General features: G+C 45.3%; 1 protein-coding gene across 2 annotated transcripts in view; it reads right to left on the bottom strand.

Annotated features, from left to right (window-relative positions):
- RETREG3 (reticulophagy regulator family member 3) overlaps positions 1-18,792 on the bottom strand; it is a 29,936-nt gene that overhangs the window by 5,492 nt on the left and 5,652 nt on the right. Inside the window, exons 2-6 of one of the 2 annotated variants that reach the window (XM_008012617.3) lie at positions 7,719-7,825; positions 3,102-3,132; positions 2,034-2,160; positions 1,326-1,410; positions 83-220 (exon numbers count right to left, since the gene is read on the bottom strand). In XM_008012617.3, coding sequence (XP_008010808.1) covers positions 83-220; positions 1,326-1,410; positions 2,034-2,160; positions 3,102-3,132; positions 7,719-7,825 — 488 coding nt within the window. The remainder of the gene's footprint in view (positions 1-82; positions 221-1,325; positions 1,411-2,033; positions 2,161-3,101; positions 3,133-7,718; positions 7,826-18,792) is intronic. The other variant, XM_008012618.3, reaches the window with a different exon arrangement.

Here is an 18,792-nt window from a genome sequence, read left to right as displayed (position 1 = left end):
CCCACCCAGTATGTCAGACCTATGGGCTTCTCCTTCTTGCCCCAAATTGCCTAAGTGGAAAGAATGACACCATGACACTTACATTGTCTCTCTCTCTGCTTGGACATCATGTAGCCACGGACACTGAAGTCCAGCCGCTGCAGAGCTGGCTTCAGCCGCACATATGCTCGATCCCACAGTCGGTGGTACACAGCAAGGGGCCACATCATGACAGTGACAACTGTGAGGAGGCATGGGAAACAGTGACAAAATGGAGAAAGGGCTGCAAAAAACATTTCTAACTGTAGCGCTGCTGTTGGTCCTTAGGGCTTGGACACAAAGTGTGGAACAGATCTGCCCAAGTCTGCCGGTCATCTTCACCAGTCTCCCCTACGCATAAAGTTTTTGAGGGCAGGGACTTCTATAGCTACCCACAGAGCCTAGTGCGGGGCTATGCACAGCATAGTATGCTGCTGACAGGCCAAGGGCAGAACCTGGCAATGGGTATCACTGAGCCATAAATGGTAACAATGCCTAAAAATTACACAACAAATCATGGGAGGTTTTGATATACAAAAGCCACAGGCGTTAAGTACTTAGTTCTTCCAGCCCCAAGCAAGCTGAGTACATGCCAACAGGAAGTAACTAAATTTACAAAACTATGCTCCAAGTGGGAAAAAAGTACTCTGGCATAAATAGAACCTAGTAGAGAAATCCCTAAGACTTATGTTCTGCTGACAATACCCTGGCTCTAAAAATTCTCTCCTAAAATAGGGACAGGCAGTGCTTTATAATTGGTAATACAATACATGTTAGTGAACCCTCATCAATTTTTTTTTTTTTTGAAACGGAGTCTCACTCTGTCGCCCAGGCTGGAGTGCAGTGGCGCGATCTCGGTTCACTGCAAGCTCTGCCTCCCGGGTTCACACCATTCTCCTGCCTCAGCCTCCTAAGTAGCTGGGACTACAGTTGCCCACCACCACACCCAGCTAATTTTTTTTTTTTTGTATTTTTAGTAGACACAGGGTTTCACCGTGTTAGCCAGGATGATCTCGATCTCCTGACATAGTGATCTGCCTGCCTCGGTCTCCCAAAGTGCTGGGATTACAGGCGCGAGCCACCGCACCCGGCCTACCTTCAATTTCTGACTTGGTAAGAAATGAACTTTGTATGTGGAGAGCCTGCTAAATATTTTCATGACAACACTAAACAGGTCATGAAAAAATGCAAAGGTCATATCCTAGAGAACTGAAATATAAATGTCCTCTCCTCAGACCTAGAGTTAGCCATAGTTGGAAAGCTATGAGCAGGGCACAGTTCGTAGGGGAGGTATATTCCATACTTACGCATGAAGTAGGAGAGCAGAAGCCCAGGGACATAGCGGCCCAAGACAGCCAAAAAGGTCAGTATCCCACAGCTCAGCAAGCAGAACTGGGGAATCAAGAAAGAGTATTAAGTTTCTGCCACACTGCAGGGGATTGGGGTGGGTGTGGAGGGTTAGGGTAGAGGTATGATTGAAAGACTCTGTAAGTCAAGCATGGATGTGTAGCCACTGTTGCATCCAGTGGTGATTCTGTTTGGGAAGAAAAGGAGCATGTCCCCTTCTATTCAAACTTTTTATATGGCTAACCCCATAGGGCTGCACCTTTCATGCCAAGAAATTGTTTGAATAGGACTTAGCCAAAAATTCTCTCTGAAAGCAGCGTTGGTGGTGGTTTTTTAAGTCAACAGAAACACACACACAAAACCCAAAAAACACAACAACGTATCACATACTTAATATGACACAGAATGCACACAAGAAAGCTTTCTTTTCCATCCTGAAGCAAGAAAATGGCCTCATCTAAGTGGCAACCACACCAAATGAGCAGTCACCAAGCTCCTGTCTTAGTCCTGATGGCTGGTCAGAAGGCCTTTCCTATAGCTTCCTTTTGTCTCTATAAACATCATAGTCTACTTTCTTGAATGAAGACATGTAGTAAAGGAGCTGTTTCAGTTTAGCATGAACTCAACTGAGAGGCCAGAGATGAAAATGAAAAAGGGAAGAGTCTTACCTTGCCTGGGTTTTGCTTTTTGAAAAGCAAAACATTCCTTATGAAAATGGTCCCACTAACCCAGACTTCAGCTACATGGTGGCAGAGCTCGGGCACGCTGAGCAACCGAGGGTGCACAAAGCCCCAGCTATGGGAGAGAGAAGGGGGAGCTGTGAAAGGAGGGTGTTGAGGGTCCCCCCATCTTGCTGTGCAGGCAGCCAGTGCTTCCGGGTTTAAATGGGGTTTGGGGAGTGACTAGGCCCAGGTGCTTTGGAGGTGAAGCATGGCTTTCTTCTTGGCTTACCAGGTTGAAACCTGAATTTAGGTACAAGGAGGACAGACTTGTTCTGACAACTCCACCCTATGAGCAAGCAGCCCAATCCACGTGTGTAAACCTGCCCCCAGCTCCAAGGCCCTTTGTGCTTAGAAACATCTTCTTCCTTGCACTCAGACCATTCCAATTCCCTGTGATTGCAATCCAGGGGTAAAAGTGAGCACAGTCTGACTGATACCACTGCTGCTAAGGGGGAGGAAATGGTAGATGTGCCCTTCAGAGAGAAAATAAATAAAGCAAAACCAAAATAAACTATAGCAGAGAAAATTCCTTGGATCAAACAAATGGAGTGGATGAACTGAGAAATGAAAGCAGGAGCTGTAAGACACAAGAGGAATCTTTGGCTTTGACTTGCTGATGCCAGGAACCAATGTGTTTTCTGACCGGGAACTTTAAATAGCCAGAGGTCACAGAAAACACTAAATGACCTGGTATAAAAGCCAGGAGACAAATGAAGTTAGCTGCCTTTAAGTTTTCTCACTGGGACTGAACAATGCAGCTGACTCCCTGGCATGTCACGTTATGGGGCACTGTAATGCTTCTTTTTCAGAAACTTCTCTTGTAAAGATCAGAGGACACAGGCATCTCTACATATTGCTGCCTGAAGTTTAGGATGTGTTAAAATGATCATTTGGAACAGCCTAAGTTCTCAGCTTACACTGTGTGTCCAGAACATGGGGTTAACAACATGTAACCAGAATATTACAAGAGAATGAATCAGAGCAACAAAAAGGGATTTAATTAGTGTTCCATACCTCTCATTGTCTAATGCGTCGGGTCTTGGCACTACAATATTAAAACAAACACCAGCATTAGTTGGTAGGGAAAACTAAACATGAAAATGTTAGGCTGTTGGTCTGACAGCTCAAGTTTTAATAGGTTGGGGAAAAGAAAACAGTAATAGCTGATAAAAAGGAGACATTGTTATACTGCCAGAGTTAGGGAGCTGCAGACAAGGGAATAATCGCTTACGCCTACTCATTTTTCGAGGGGAAGGGAGGGAGGTCCAAATGGACTATTTAAGCCCCCTTCTAATGACCTCAGCTGAAAGCCAAGGTGTACAAGAAAAATGGTCCATCTCACCCCTTGAGTGTGTCTGGGATGCCCATACACATCAATCTGTGCCAGGCTACACAAGGTACGTTGTAACAACTCCAACCCTAGAAATCTGCCTGTTATTTATCTTTTTTGAGACAGAGTCTTGGTCTGTCACCCAGCCTGGAGTGCAGTGGCGTGATCTCGGCTCACTGCAAGCTCCACCTCCCGGGTTCACGCCATTCTCCTGCCTCAGCCTCCCGAGTAGCTGGGACTACAGGTGCCCGCCACAACGCCCGGCTAATTTTTTGTATTTTTAGTAGAGACGGGGATTCACCTTTTTTTTTTTTTTTTTTTTTTTTTGGAGACAGGGTCTTGCTCTGTAGCCCAGGCTGGAGTGCAGTGGCGTGATCTCAGCTCACTCAGCCTCCTGAGTAACCGGGGCTACAGGTGCACGCCACCACACCTGGCTAATTTTTGTATTTTCAGTAGAGATGCGGTTTCACCATGTTGGCCAGGCTGCTCTCGAACTCCTCTACCACCCAAAGTGCTGTGATCACAGGCGTGAGCTACCGCACCCAGCTGAAAAATACCTGTTCTCTTTATTTTTTTGAGACAGAGTCTCACTCTGTCGCCCAGGCTGGAGTGCAGTGGCACGATCCTGGCTCACTGCAACCTCCGCCTCCAGGGTTCAAGCGATTCTCCTGCCTCAGCCTCCCAAGTAGCTGGGATTACAGGCGCCCACCACCATGCCCAGCTAATTTTTGTGTTTTTAGTAGAGACGGGTTTTTGCCATGTTGGCCAGGCTGGTCTTGAACCCCTGACTTCAGGTGATCCACCCACCACAGTCTCCCAAAAGTGCTGGCATTACAGGTGTGAGCCACCACACCCAGCCTGCCTGTTCTCTTTAAAAAGAGACCCAGAGCTGGGTATAGTGATGCTCACTTATAGTTCTGCCTCCTTGGGGGGCTGAGGCAGGAGGATCACTTGAGCCCAGGAGTTCAAGTCCATCCTGGGCAACATAGTGAGAACCTGTCTTTAACCAAAAAAAAAAAAAAGGGAAGGAGACCCATTATCTACCTGAATAATGTGTAAGTCTTTTGATATTCACCAGCCATTAGATAGGCAGATGAACTACACAATTCCTTGAAGTCTCTATAAAATATGATGGGCATGTATTTAAAACCTGTATACTCTGGTTTGAATATCTTGCCAACACTTCAAAATTAACATAAAATCTACATCAGTTTTCCTCTCTCACCCCTTCAAACCAACTTTTGTGTCTGCCTTTGCCTTTATCTGCTAACTGTAATGCCATTCTGCCACTCTCTTGGCTTTAACCCCCATCCATTTATGTCTTTTATTATACATATATAATAATTATTATTTTTTGAGACAGGTGTCGCCTTATTGTCGAGGCTGGAGTACAGTGGTGCGATCATGGCTCACTGCAGCCTCAACCACCAGGGCTCAAGGGATCTTCCCACTTCAGCCTCCCAAGTAGTTGGGGACCACAGGTGCACGCCACCATGCCTGGCTAATTTTTAAATTTTTTGTAGAGACAAGGTTTCGCCATGTTGCCCAGGCAGGTCTCAAACTCCTGGGCCCAAGCAATTTTCCTGCCTTGGCCTCCCAAAGTGCTCAGACCACAGGCATGATCCACTGCACCTGGCCCCAGCTATTTATGTTTTGATGTATCTTCCTTCCTCACAGCGATCCAAACCATCCATCATTTGTATTCACTGAGGCCTCTCTGACTACTTCTCACAAAGACACTGCCACAGTCTCCTAACAGGTCATCCTGTTCCACTTTTCCTCCTTCCATGTGGTCCTAAAAATGCTATTAATTAATCTTTACTATCGGCCAGGCGTGGTGGCTCATGCCTGTAATCCCAGCATTTTGGGAGGCCAAGGCAGGTGGATCACTTGAGGTCAAGAGTTCGAGACCAGCCTGGCCAACATGGCGAAACCCCATTTCTACTAAAAATACCAGAAAAATTAGCTGGGCGTAGTGGTGCACACCTGTCATCAGGAGACTGAGGCAGGAGAATCATCTGAACCTGGGAGGCGGAGGTTGCAGCGAGCCAATATCATGCGACTGCACTCCAGCCCGTGCAACAAAGCCAGACTCTGTATCAAAAAAACTTTTTTTTTTTTTTTTTACTTAGCTGGGTGTGGTGGTATGCACCTGTAGTCCCAGCTAATTGGGAGACTGAGGTGGGAGGATCACTTAAGCCCAGGGATTTGAGGCTGCAGTGAGCTATGATCACACCACTGCACTCCAAAACCTGGACAACACAGTGAGACCTAGTTTGTTAAAAAATAAGAATAGGGCTGGGCGCGGTGGCTCATGTCTGTAATCCCAGTACTTTGGGAGGTCGAGGAGGGCGGATCATCTGAGGTTGGGAGTTCAAGACCAGCCTGACCAACATGGAGAAACCCCAACTCTATTAAAAATACAAAATTAGCTGGGCATGGTGGTGCACGCCTGTAATCCCAGCTACTTGGGAGGCTGAGGCAGGAGAATCGCTTAAACCCAGGAGGTGGCGGTTGTGGTGAGCCGAGATTGTGCCATTGCATTCCAGCCCAGGCAACAAGAGCGAAACTCTGTCTCAAAAATAAAAAATAAATGAATAAATAAACCAAAAAAGATAAATAATAAAGTCGGTTGGGTGTGGTAGCTCACACCTGTAATCCAGCACTTTGGGAGGCTGAAGTGAGTGAATCACTTGAGTCCAGGAGTTTGCGACCAGCCTGGACAACATGGCAAAACCCCGTCTATAGAAAAAATACAAAAATTAGCTGGACATGGTGGCAAGTGCCTATAGTCCCAGCTGCTCAGGTGGCTAAGGTGGGAGAATTGCTTGAGCCCAGGAGGTTGAGGCTACAGTGAGCCATGATTGTGCCATTGCACTCCAGCCTGGGTGACAGACCAAGACTCTGTCTCAAAAAAAAGAATGGGCCAGGCGCAGTGCCTTGCGCCTGTAATCCCAGCACTTTGGGAGGCCGAGGTGGGTGGATCACCTAAGGTCAGAAGTTCGAGACCAGCCTGGCCAACATGGTGAAACCCCATCTCTACCAAAAATACAAAAATTAGCCAGGCAAGGTGGCACATGCCTGTAATCCCAGCTACTGGTGGGGCTGAGGCAGGAGGACTGCTTGAACCTGGGAGGCAGAGGTTGCAGTGAGCCGAGATCATGCCACTGCACCCCAGCCTGGCCAACAGAGCGAGACTCCGTCTCAAAAAAAAGAAAAGAAACGAAACAAACAAAAAACCTAATCCCAACATACTTTCAGTTTTATTTCCTAGCACTCCCTTTAATGAACCTTTATCCTGGCCATATGATCAATTCTCTGATGTCAGGAAATGCTTTGCAACTTCTGGTTCCTCAGACTAATCAAGTCACTGGACTCTCTAGAAACACTTTTTTCTCGATCTGTTCAAATCTTTTGCTTTATTCCACTCTCGAGCTAGGGACAAAATATATGACAAGTATACCAATTACATACTGCCCTGTGACATCTGTCGTACTGGTCTATAACTGTCACTTAATTTTTCATTTGTTTATGTATGTATTAGCTTTTTAAAAACACTACATGTCATGGTTCTCTCTCTCTCTCTCTCTCTCTTTTTTGAGACTGAATTTTGCTCTTGTCACCATGGCTGAGTGCAGTGGCATGATCTTGGCTCACTGCAACCTCCGCCTCCCAGGTTCAAGCTATTCTCCTGCCTCAGCCTCCTGACTAGCTAGGATTACAAGTCTGCGCCACCACACTCAGCTAATTTTTTATATTTTTATTAGAGACAGGGTTTCATCATGTTGGCCAGGCTGGGCTCAAACTCCTGACCTCAGGTGATCCACCCGCCTGGGCCTCCCAAAGTGCAGGGATTACAGGCGTGAGCCACTGCGCCCGGCCATCATGGTACTTTCTATAAGTCACAATTGGCTATCCTAATGTTTTGCAAATGAGCAATTTAAAAGAAATTCCTGAGAGGTAAATTAGTACTGCCTCAATAAAGATGCAGTGTCCAATAATGATAATTATTATTTTTAATTTGAGGACTACTTATTCCTCAGGCCATTATGTTGGCAAAAATATGTCAGGTGGTGAGTACAGACTACCTGTGCTTAGTAACAATGGGAAGGGCAGAACCCAGCTCCAAGGAACCATAATTGGGGCACAAGTCCTTCAAGTGCCTCCTAAAGCAAATGATTCAGACTTCGAAAGACAGTCCCCAGCTCCATACACCTCCTCATAAACCCCTAATACTAAAGGTACAAATTATAGGAAAGGCCATCTTCAGTTCAGACTGTTCTAAATGCTACCAAACTCACCTTTTATTTCAGGCCAGATTTTGTTCTTCCATTGATCAATACACACAATGATCATCAAGCCAAATGCAAGTAAAAACACAAGACGAAGGGATGTCAGGGCAAAGAACCTACAGAGGAAGAAAAACAGAAGAAAGATCATTTATCTAGTTAAGCTAATTTCAGAAAAGGCCACGTGTGTACTATGGGCTCTGTGGTAAACAGACCTGAGGTCTAGCTTTTTTTGTTCTGACACTTAACTAGTTATATACTTTGGGTAAATCATTTAAACCTTCCGGACCTTAACTACTGTACCTATGGGGCAGAGAGGATAATTTGCTGCTGTAAAGACAGAAGACTAAATCAAATAACTTCTTAAAGCTCCTTCAGCTTTCCAGTCTGTACCTCTATTAATTTCACGGAGAAATTAATCCTTGATAACAAGTTGTTATAATGAAAGCCAACATCTTTCTATCAAATTAGACCCTAGTGTAGGGCAACAAACTGATAGAGAGGGACTCAAGAGCATTTAATTCAATTACATATCTTTTTACAGATAAAGGAACTGAGGCCTGAAAAATATTTGATTAAGGTCACATAGAAAGTTGGCATGAAAGCTATATTTAAAAGCAGGTTCTGGCCAGGCGCAGTGGCTCAAGCCTGTAATCCCAGCACTTTGGGAGGCTGAGACAGGTGGATCACCTGAGGTCGGGAGCTCGAGGCCAGCCTGCCAACATGGTGAAACTCCGTATCTACTAAAAATACAAAAATCAGCCAGGTGTGGTGATGTGCGCCTGTAATCTCAGCTACCTGGGAGGCTGAGGCATGCCTGTAATCCCAACTACCTGGGCGGCTGAAGCATAAGAACTGCTTGAACCCAGGAGGCAGAGGTTGCAGTGAGCCAAGATCACACCACTGCACTCCAGGCTGGGCAACAGAGTGAGACTTGGTCTCAAAATAAATAAATAAATAAATAATAAATAAAAGCGAGTTCTCCAGAATTAACACAAATGCTTCTCAAACTCTTCCAAAAAAACAAAAAAGGAAGCACTTCTTATTTTGTGAGGCCAGCATTATCCTGATACCAAAGACACCATAAAACTGTAGACCAATATTCCTTATGAATATAGATGTAAAAATCTTCAATAAAATACTGGCAAGTTAAATTCAGCAGCATGTTAAAAGTATTATACACCATGACCAAAGGAGATTTATCCCAAGACTGCAAGGGTGGTTTAACATACAAAAAAATCAGTAAGTGTAAGGCATCACATCAGTAAGATAAAGGAAAAGCTAGTTCTTATTTGAAGGAATCAACCATAAAAAAAGTTTGAACAGTCTGAGAAATCTAACATTGAAAACACATCTAATGATACTAAGGAATTTTTTCTTTTAGATGTTAAGGTAGTTATTTTTTTCAGATACATTTTGGTTTAATATTAAATGAGGAAATTCAGAAACACAGATTAGTACAGACAGCATAACACTCTGGGTCTTCATTTTTTCCCTTTTTTCCCCCTACGTAACACGTGATGTGAACATGAACTGTAGAGCCCTGGCCAGGTGCGGTGGCTCATGCCTGTAATACCAGCACTTTGGGAGGCTGAGGCAGCCAGATTGCTTGAGCTCAGGAGTTCGAGACAAGCTTCAGCAACATGGCGAAACACCATCTCTATAAAAAAATACAAAAAATGAGCTGAGCATGGTGGTGCGCTTGTGGTCCCAGTTACTTGGGGGACTGAGGCACAAGAATCCCTAGCCTGGGAGGCAGAGGTTGCAGTGAGCGGAGATGGCGCCACTGCACTCCAGCCTGGGTAACAGAGTGAGATTCCTGTCTCAAAAACACAAATATTGGATGAAAATCATGTATATATTAGAACAGAATATAAATAGCATTTCATAGTATTCTGAAAAGACTAGGCATGGTGGCTGAAGCCTGTAATTCCAGCACTTTGGGAGGCCAAGGTGGGCAGATCACCTGAGATTAGGAATTCGAGACCAGCCTGGACAACATGGCGAAACCCCGTCTCTACTAAAAATACAAAAATTACCCCGGTGCGGTGGCGTGCCTGTAGTCCCAGCTACTCGGGAGGCTGAGGCAGGAGAATCACTTGAACATGGAAGGCGGAGGTTGCAGGGAGCCGAGACCGCGCCACTGCACTCCAGGCTGGGAGACAAAGCAAGACTCCATTTCAAAACAAAAGGCCAGGCGCCGTGGCTCACGCCTGTAATCCCAACACTTTGAGAGGCCGAGGCGGGTGGATCACGAGGTCAGGAGATCAAGAACATCCTGGCTAACATGGTGAAATCCTGTCTCTACTAAAGCTACAAAAAATAAAAAAATTAGCTGGGCCTGGTGGCGGGCGCCTGTAGTCTCAGCTACACAGGAGGCTGAGGCAGGAGAATGGCATGAACCCGGGAGGCGGAGCCTGCAGTAAGCTGAGATTGCGCCACTGCACTCCAGCCTGGGCGACAGAGCAAGACTCCGTCTCAAAATAAATAAATAAATAAATTTATCCGGCTGTACATTTGAATATACATACATACACGGGGGATTGGCTGAGGAACTTCACATTTTGTCTCTAGATATTCTTGTACCTTTTTTTTTTTTTTTGAGATGGAGTTTCGCTCTTGTTGCCCAGGCTGGAGTGCAGTGGCACGATCTCGGCTCACTGCAACCTCCACCTTTTGGTTTCAAGCGATTCTCTTGCCTCAGCCTCCCGAGTAGCTGGGACTACAGGCACACGCCACCATGCCCAGCTAATTTTTTTTTAGTAGAGATGGGTTTCACCACGTTGGCCAGGATGGTCTTGATCTCTTGACCTTGTGATTCGCCTGCCTCAGCCTCCCAAAGAGCTGGATTACAGGCATGAGCCACTGCACCTGGCCTTTTGTACTTTTTTTTTGGAGATGGAATTTTTTGAGACAATATATTGGCTAGGCTGGTCTCGAACTCCCTAACCTCGTGATCCTACCTTGGCCTCCCAAAGTGTTGGGATTACAGGCATGAGCCATTGCACCCTGGCCCTTTTTTTTTCTTTCCCTTCAGACAGTCTTGCTCTTGTGACATAGGTTGTAGTGCAGTGGCACTATCTCAGCTCACTACAACCTCTGCCTCCCAGGTTCAAGCGATTCTCCTGCCTCAACCTCCCAAGTAGCTGGGATTACAGGCATGTGACACCATGCCTGGCGAATTTTTTTGTATTTTTAGTAGAGACACGGTTTCACCATGTTGGCCAGGCTGGTCTCAAACTCCTGACCTCAGGCGATCCACCCGTCTTGGCCTCCCAAAGTGTTGGGATTACAGGTATGAGCCATTGTGCCTGGTCCTCTACTTTTTTTTCCAATAAATGTGAATTCATGTTATTTGTACAATTTTTTTTTTTTTTTTTTTTTGAGACAGAGTCTCACTCTGTCACCCAGGCTGGAGTGCAGTGGTGTGACCTTGGTTCACTGCAACCTCTACCTCCTGGGTTCAATCAATTCTCTTGACTCAGCCTCCCAAGTAGCCGGGATTACAGGCGTGCAACACAACGCCCAGTTAATTTGTATATTTTTAGTAGAGATGGGATTTCACCATGTTGGCCAGGCTAGTCTTGAACTCCTGACCTCGTGATCCGCCTGCCTTGGCCTCCCAAAGTGCTGGGATTACAGGCATGAGCCACCGTGCCTGGTCAAGAAATGTTATTTTATACCACACAAAAAAACTCTTCTTTCTCTGAAGTTCTTATTATGGCTTATTCCAAAAAAAGATAAATCTGGGACTAAAACTGACTTATGGATAAGGATTAATCTTGTTATGGAAGATGCTCACAATTTTAGCCTTCAAGACCCAGAAAATAATACGCTTTATGAAACTATTAGCTTATCTTCATCTGCAGGATGAAATCCCACTACCTCCTGTCATAAAAGGGCCTTCATGATCTGGCTTCTGCCTCTCTCCCCACATTGATTCCCTCCCTTTGTTTTTTATATTTCAGTTTTATCAAATTACTTCCAATTCCTTAAGTATTTTATTAGATTGGTGTTCTCCCTATCTGAATGTCTTCTCTCTCTTACCACACCTTTCGGCCCCATTTTCTTACCATTTATCTTGCAAATCACAGCTTAGATATCTTCCTGTTTGTTATTATTACCTGTCATGTTACATCGTGAACACAAACACACATGAATTTACTTGAGAGTAAAGTTTGTCTTACTTTTTTCTGTAACTGGGCTTCTTACCACAAGGCCTTGGCATGTAACAGGTACTCAAAGGTATGTTGAATTGTGTTGAAGCATAGCTTACAAGAACGGAAGGTAAGGGCTGTAACAAGCTATTTAAATAGTCCAGGTCTTAGAGAAACTTTTTTTTTTTTTTTAAATGTTTACTGGTTTACTATAAGGGATATTTGTTTTTATTGCCACCTCTGGAAAACCAACCTTCTTAGGAGAGCTTAATATCCTTTCCCTACCCTAGTTTCTATTTGTGTTAGTCATCGTGCTCTGGGAAGGGGAAATTGCCGACAGTCTGGCAAGCCTCCCTAGAGAGCCCTTTCAAGTACTCTGGAGAAAACAGCGATGCCAAGTGCTGCTGCTGGGGAAGGGAAGCAGCAGCACTGGGGAGCAAGAAACCCTAGAGCCCTTCTTCTTGGCCTTGTTAAATGTGCTTGTTTGTTGGGATGATGCACTGGCTTTAGAGAAATCAATGGCCTGAGGCAACTCTAGAGGCTTATTTCTGTTAAGCTGCTTTTATTTTTTAATCTTATATATAGTCACAGTATCCTTTAGGTGGTGGGGTGGAAAGATTGAAATAGGGTTGTCAACTGGGCACAGTGGCTTATGCCTATAATCCCAGCACTCTGGGAGGCCGAAGCGGGTGGATCACCTGAGATCGGGAGTTCGAGACCAGCCTAGCCAACATGGAGAAACCCCATGTCTATTAAAAATACAAAATTAGCTGGGCGTGGTGGTGTATGCCTGTAATCCCAGCTGCTTGGGAGGCTGAGGCAGGAGAATCGCTTGAACCCAGGAGGCGGAGGTTACAGTGAGCTAAGATTCTGCCATTGCATTCCAGCCTGGGTGACAGAGCGAGGCTCCGTCTCAAAAAAAAAATTATACAACTAACATGAATTCACGTTTATCAAAAAAAAAAAAAGTACAGGGACAGGCATGGTGGCTCACGCTTGTAATCCCAGCATTTTGGGAAGCCAAGGCAAGTGGATCACCTGAGGTCAGGAGTTCCAGACCAGCCTGGCCAACATGGTGAAACCCTGTCTCTACTAAAAATACAAAAAAATTAGCCAGGCGTGGTGGCACATGCCTGGGCAACAAGAGCGACACTCTGTCTCAAAAATAAACAAACAAACCAGGTGGATTACCTGAGGTCAGGAGTTTAAGACCAGCCTGGCCAACATGGCAAAATCCCATCTCTACTAAAAATACAAAAATTAGCTGGGCATAGTGGCGGGCTCCTGTAATCCCAGCTACTCAGCAGGCTAAGGTGGGATGATAGCTTGAGTCCGGGAAACTAAGGTTGCAGCAAGCCATTATCGTGCCACTGTACTCCAGCCTGGGTGACACGGCAAGACCCTATCTCAAAAAACAAAAAAGCAAAACAGAAAAAACCACCTAAACACTAACAAATTGGTTTGTGGGGAAAAAAAAGTTTAAAAAAACCCCAAAAACCGAAACCACACACAACAGGCCAGGTGTGGTACCTAAAGCCTGTAATCCCAATACTTCGGGAAGCTGCGGCAGGAGGATCACTTGAGTTGAAGAGTTTGAGACCAGCTTGGGCAACACAGCAAGACCTCATCTCTACTGAAAATAAAAACATTAGCTAGGTGTAGTGGTGCATGCTTGTAGTCCCAGTTACTCAGGAAGCTGAGGTGGGAGGATTGCTAGAGCCAGAAGGTTGAGGTTGCAGTGAGCTCTGATTGTGCCATTACACTCCAGCTTGGGAGACAGAGCAAGACCCTATCTCAAAAAAGAAAAAAAGAAGTATCATTTATGACATTTATAAGAAAATTGGAAATGTGAACACTGACTAGAATCATTAATTTTTTGCATGTAATAATGATGGCAGGTATTTCTTGAAGTCTCTTTTTCAGAAAAATATACTGAAATACCTAGATTAAATGATAAGACACACATGGCCGGGCGCGGTGGCTCAAGCCTGTAATCCCAGCACTTTGGGAGGCCGAGACGGGCGGATCACTGGGTCAGGAGATCGAGACTATCCTGGTTAACACGATGAAACCCCGTCTCTACTAAAAAAAATACAAAAAACTAGCCGGGCGAGGTAGTGGGCGCCTATAGCCCCAGCTACTCGGGAGGCTGAGGCAGGAGAATGGCGTGAACCCAGGAGGTGGAGCTTGCAGTGAGTTGAGATTCGGCCGCTGCACTCCAGCTTGGGGGACAGAGCCAGACTCCGTCTAAAAAAAAAAAAAAAAAATTGTGTCTTCCATACTGGGGTATGGAGGACACAAAATTGGCCATGAATTGAAAAAAATAATAGTATGTACATGGTGGCATACAATATTATTCTGTTTACTTACACATGTTTTAAGCTTTCCATAATAAAACATTTAAAAAATAATTCATTATCTACATATGTACTCTAAAAAATGTGAAAACAGGCTATTCTCTTCATTTAAAAATTCACACATAAAAACACTATGGTTTTAAAACTTTTTCACATAATACACAGACAATTAGCCTGGTGTGGTGATGAACTCCTGCGGTCTCAGCCATGAGGTGGAATGATCGCTTGAGCTCAGGAGTTCCAGGGTACGGTGAGTCATGATCACACCACTGCAGTCTAGCGTGGGTGACAACAGTGAAACCTTGTCTCAAAAAAAACAATGAATGGGCCAGGCATGGTGGCTCAAGCCTGTAATTCCAGCACTTTGGGAGGCTGAAGCAGGTAGATCACTTGACATCAGGAGTTCAAGACCAGCGTGGCCAACATGGTGAAACCCCATCTCTACCTAAAAATACAAAAATTAGCTAGGCATGGTGGCAAGTGCCTGTAATCCCAGCTACTCGGGAGGCTGAGGCAGGAGAATCGCCTGAAACCGGGAGGCGGAAGGTGCAGTGAGCTGAGATCATGCCATTGCACTCCAGCCTGGGCAACAGAGCAAGACTCCATCTCAAATAAAATAAAAAATAAACTAAGACTGTGGCTCACGCCTGTAATCCCAGCACTTTGGGAGGCTGAAGCAGGCGGATCATGAGGTCAGGACATCGAGACCATCTTGGCTAACATGGTGAAACCCCGTCTCTATTAAAAATACAAAAAAATTAGCCAGAAATGGTGGCGGGCGCCTGTAGTCCTAGCTACTCCGGAGGCTGAGGCAGGAGAACAGCGTGAACCCGGGAGGTGGAGCCTGCAGTGAGCCGAAATCATGCCACTGCACTCCAGCCTGGGCAATAGACAGAGGGAGACTCCATCTCAAAAAAAAATAATAAAATAAAATAAACAAAAATAAACTAAGACGTTTCCAATTTGTTTTTTTTTTTGAGACGGAGTCTCACTGTTGTTGCCCAGGCTGGAGTGCAGTGGCGCGATCTCGGGTCACCACAACTTCCGCCTCTGGGGTTCAAGCAATTCTCCTGCCTCAACCTCCCGAGGTAGCTGAGATTACAGGCGTGTGCCACCACACCTGGCTAATTTTGCATTTTTAGTAGAAATGGGGTTTCTCCATGTTGGTCAGGCTGGTCTTGAATTCCCGACCTCAGGTGACCTGCCTGCCTCAGCCTCCCAAAGTGCTGAGATTACAGGTGTGAGCCTGTAATCTCAGGCTCACAAAACTTTTGGCGCCCGGCCAAAAGTTTCCCATTTTTGATGTAATAAAGAAAAGCTGAACTATACATCACTGAGCATGTTACTGTGTCAAAGGCATTAACTATTTTAAACAAATAGCTTTATTGGTCCGGCATGGTAGCTCACATCTATAATCCCAGCACTCTGGGAGGATGAGGCAGGTGGGTCACCTGAGGTCAAGAGTTCAAGACCACCCTGGCCAATATGGTGAAACTCTGTCTCTACTAAAAATACAAAAATTAGCCAGGCATGGTGGTGCACACCAGTAGTCCCAGCTACTCAGGAGGCTGAGGCAGGAGAACTGCTTGAATCTGAGAAGCAGAGGTTATGGTAGTGAGCCAAGATCACACCACTGCACTCCAGTCTGGGCCACGGAGTAAGACTCCGTTTCAAAAAAAAAAAAGGTAAGAAAATAGCTTTATTGGCCGGGCGCGGTGGCTCAAGCCTGTAATCCCAGCACTTTGGGAGGCCGAGACGGGCGGATCACGAGGTCAAGAGATCGAGACCATCCTGGTTAACACGGTGAAACCCCGTCTCTACTAAAAAATACAAAAAACTAGCCGGGCGAGGTGGCGGGCACCTGTAGTCCCAGCTACTCGGGAGGCTGAGGCCGGAGAATGGCATGAACCCGGGAGGCGGAGCTTGCAGTGAGCTGAGATCCGGCCACTGCACTCCAGCCTGGGCGACAGAGCTACACTCCGCCTCAAAAAAAAAAAAAAAAAAAAAAAAAAATAGCTTTATTGAGATAATGGTTTGTATACGATAAAATTCCCTTTCAATTCATCTGCCAGCAGCAGAGATAAAAAAAAATCACAGCGCTGTACAACTAATAGCATTATGTAATTTTAGAACATTTTCATCACTCCAAAAGAAACCCATACCTATTAGTATTCCTTCTCCATTTCCCCCAGCCCTGGAAAAGCTTCTTCAGTGGCTTAAAATATGTTACCAAACTACCTGCTAGAAGGGCTGTCCAGGGGCCTGGCACGGTGGCTCACGCCTGTAATCCCAGCACTTTGGGAGGCCAAGACGGACAGATCACAAGGTCAGGAGATCGAGACCATCCTGGTTAACACGGTGAAACCCTGTCTCTACTAAAAACACAAAAAAAAGTTAGCTGGGCGGGTTTCTGTAGTCCCAGCTACTCAGGAGGCTGAGGCAGGAGAATGGCATGAACCTGGGAGGTGAAGCTTGCAGTGAGCCAAGATCGCACCACTGCACTCCAGCCTGGGGTACAGAGCAAGACTCCGTCTCAAAAAAAAAAAAAAAAGGCTGTCCAATTTATGTTCCTATCAGCCATAATTTTTCCATATTTTCCCCAGAATTAAATACGATCATTAAAAATACTTAAAGCCAGGTGTGGCGGCTCATACCTGTAAGCCTAGCACTTTGAGAGGCCAAGGTGGGTGAACTGCTGGAGCCCAGTTCAAGACCAGCCTGGGCAACATGGTGAAACCCTGTCTCTATGAAAAATACAAAACAATTAGCCAGGTGTGGTGACACACACCTGTAGTCCCCACTACCTGAGAGGCTGAGGTGGGAGGATGGCTTGAGCCCAGGAGGTTGAGGATGCAGTGAGCCATGATCACACCACTGCTCTCTAGCCTGGGCAACAGTGAGATCCTGTCCCCCACCAAAAAAAAAAACTTAAGATAGAAATTAGTAAATCATTGCCATTTACATATATTCGAATTATTTTATTATTTGTGAGAGTGAAATTTTATATATCCATTGATTTGTTTTTCCCCCTTTTGTGAACTGTCCCTCCACTTTGTCAGGGACTAAAATCCAATTAAATGATCAGTCTAAATAAAATATCCCTGGAATAGGCCGGGCACGGTGGCTCACGCCTGTAATCCCAGCACTTTGGGAAGCCAAGGCAGGCTGATCACAAGGTCAGGAGATCGAGACCATCCTGGCTAACACAGTGAAACCCTGTCTCTACTAAAAATGCAAATAAATAAATAAATAAACAAAAAAGTAGCTGGGCATGGTGGCAGGCACCTGTAGTCCCAGCTGCTGGGGAGGCTGAGGCAGGAGAATGGCGTGAACCTGGGAGGCGGAGCTTGCAGCAAGCCGAGATTGCGCCACTGCACTCCAGCCTGGGCAACAGAGCGAGACTCTGTCTCAAAAATAATAGTAATAATAAAAATAATAATAAAATATCCCTGGTGTCCAGAAACATCGTGAGAAATTCCAGAACCAAACATAAACTTTTGTGGTTAAGTACACCATGGAGCCTCACTATTAGTACCAGTAAAGTTTGCTATAATCATAAATAATGACCACATGTCTATTTTCAAAGACACGACTTCTAGGTTCCTTTGTTATTACAGATTAAGCTTGTCTCAAGGGCACTTCAAAACAAAGCATCCCATTCTACAGGGACAGAAAGCCTGTTACTATACAGCACTTGTGACTGCCTGGTTAATGAGCCCAGGTCACCAGTAAATTCAAAGGAAAAATTAACCCAACCTATATCATGCAGTGACAGTTGTTGCTTGCAAAAAAAAACAGAAATGAAACCAGCTAGCTGCTAATAGTGGAGAGAAAGCACTCAACCTTACAATGAGGGCAGATAAAAACTAAAGGCAAAGAGAGGTGAAGTAAACCAAGGCATCCTTGGGAGTCTTCTTGGCTCACGAAGACAAGAACCCTGCAAAGACTAGCATCAGGAACATTTGCTCAACAGATTTCTTTTTTTTTTTTTTTTTTTTTTTTTTTTTTTTTTTTTTTGAGACGGAGTCTCGGTCTGCCGCCCAGGCTGGAGTACAGTGGCCGGATCTCAGCTCACTGCAAGCTCCGCCTCCCGGGTTCCTGCCATTCTCCTGTCTCAGCCTCCCGAGTAGCTGGGACTACAGGCGCCCGCCGCCTCGCCCGGCTAGTTTTTTGTATTTTTAGTAGAGACGGGGTTTCACCGTGTTAGCCAGGATGGTCTCGATCTCCTGACCTCGTGATCCGCCCGTCTCGGCCTCCCAAAGTGCTGGGATTACAGGCTTGAGCCACCGCGCCCGGCCTTGCTCAACAGATTTCATTAGAAATCTGATGCGTAGATTTTTTTTTTTTTTAACAGAACAAATATCTCTACTTAAATGGGCCCCCCATCTTCCATTTCTTGTTTCTATTATTTTTTACTCAAATCCTAACCTTCTAACTCAGAATTGCTGTATATCCTTAATCACTTCTTTGGGTCATTTAAAAAAAATTTTTTTTTTGGGGGGAAGGAGACAATTTTTACATTTCATTTGTGAAATAACAAATTCTATAATAACCTCCTAGAAATAGAGTATG

Source organism: Chlorocebus sabaeus, chromosome 16, assembly GCF_047675955.1.
Source record: "Chlorocebus sabaeus isolate Y175 chromosome 16, mChlSab1.0.hap1, whole genome shotgun sequence".
In the NCBI taxonomy this organism is placed as follows: domain Eukaryota; kingdom Metazoa; phylum Chordata; class Mammalia; order Primates; family Cercopithecidae; genus Chlorocebus; species Chlorocebus sabaeus.
Note: the sequence above shows the minus strand (reverse complement) of the source record. Positions and strands in the feature narration are given on the sequence as shown.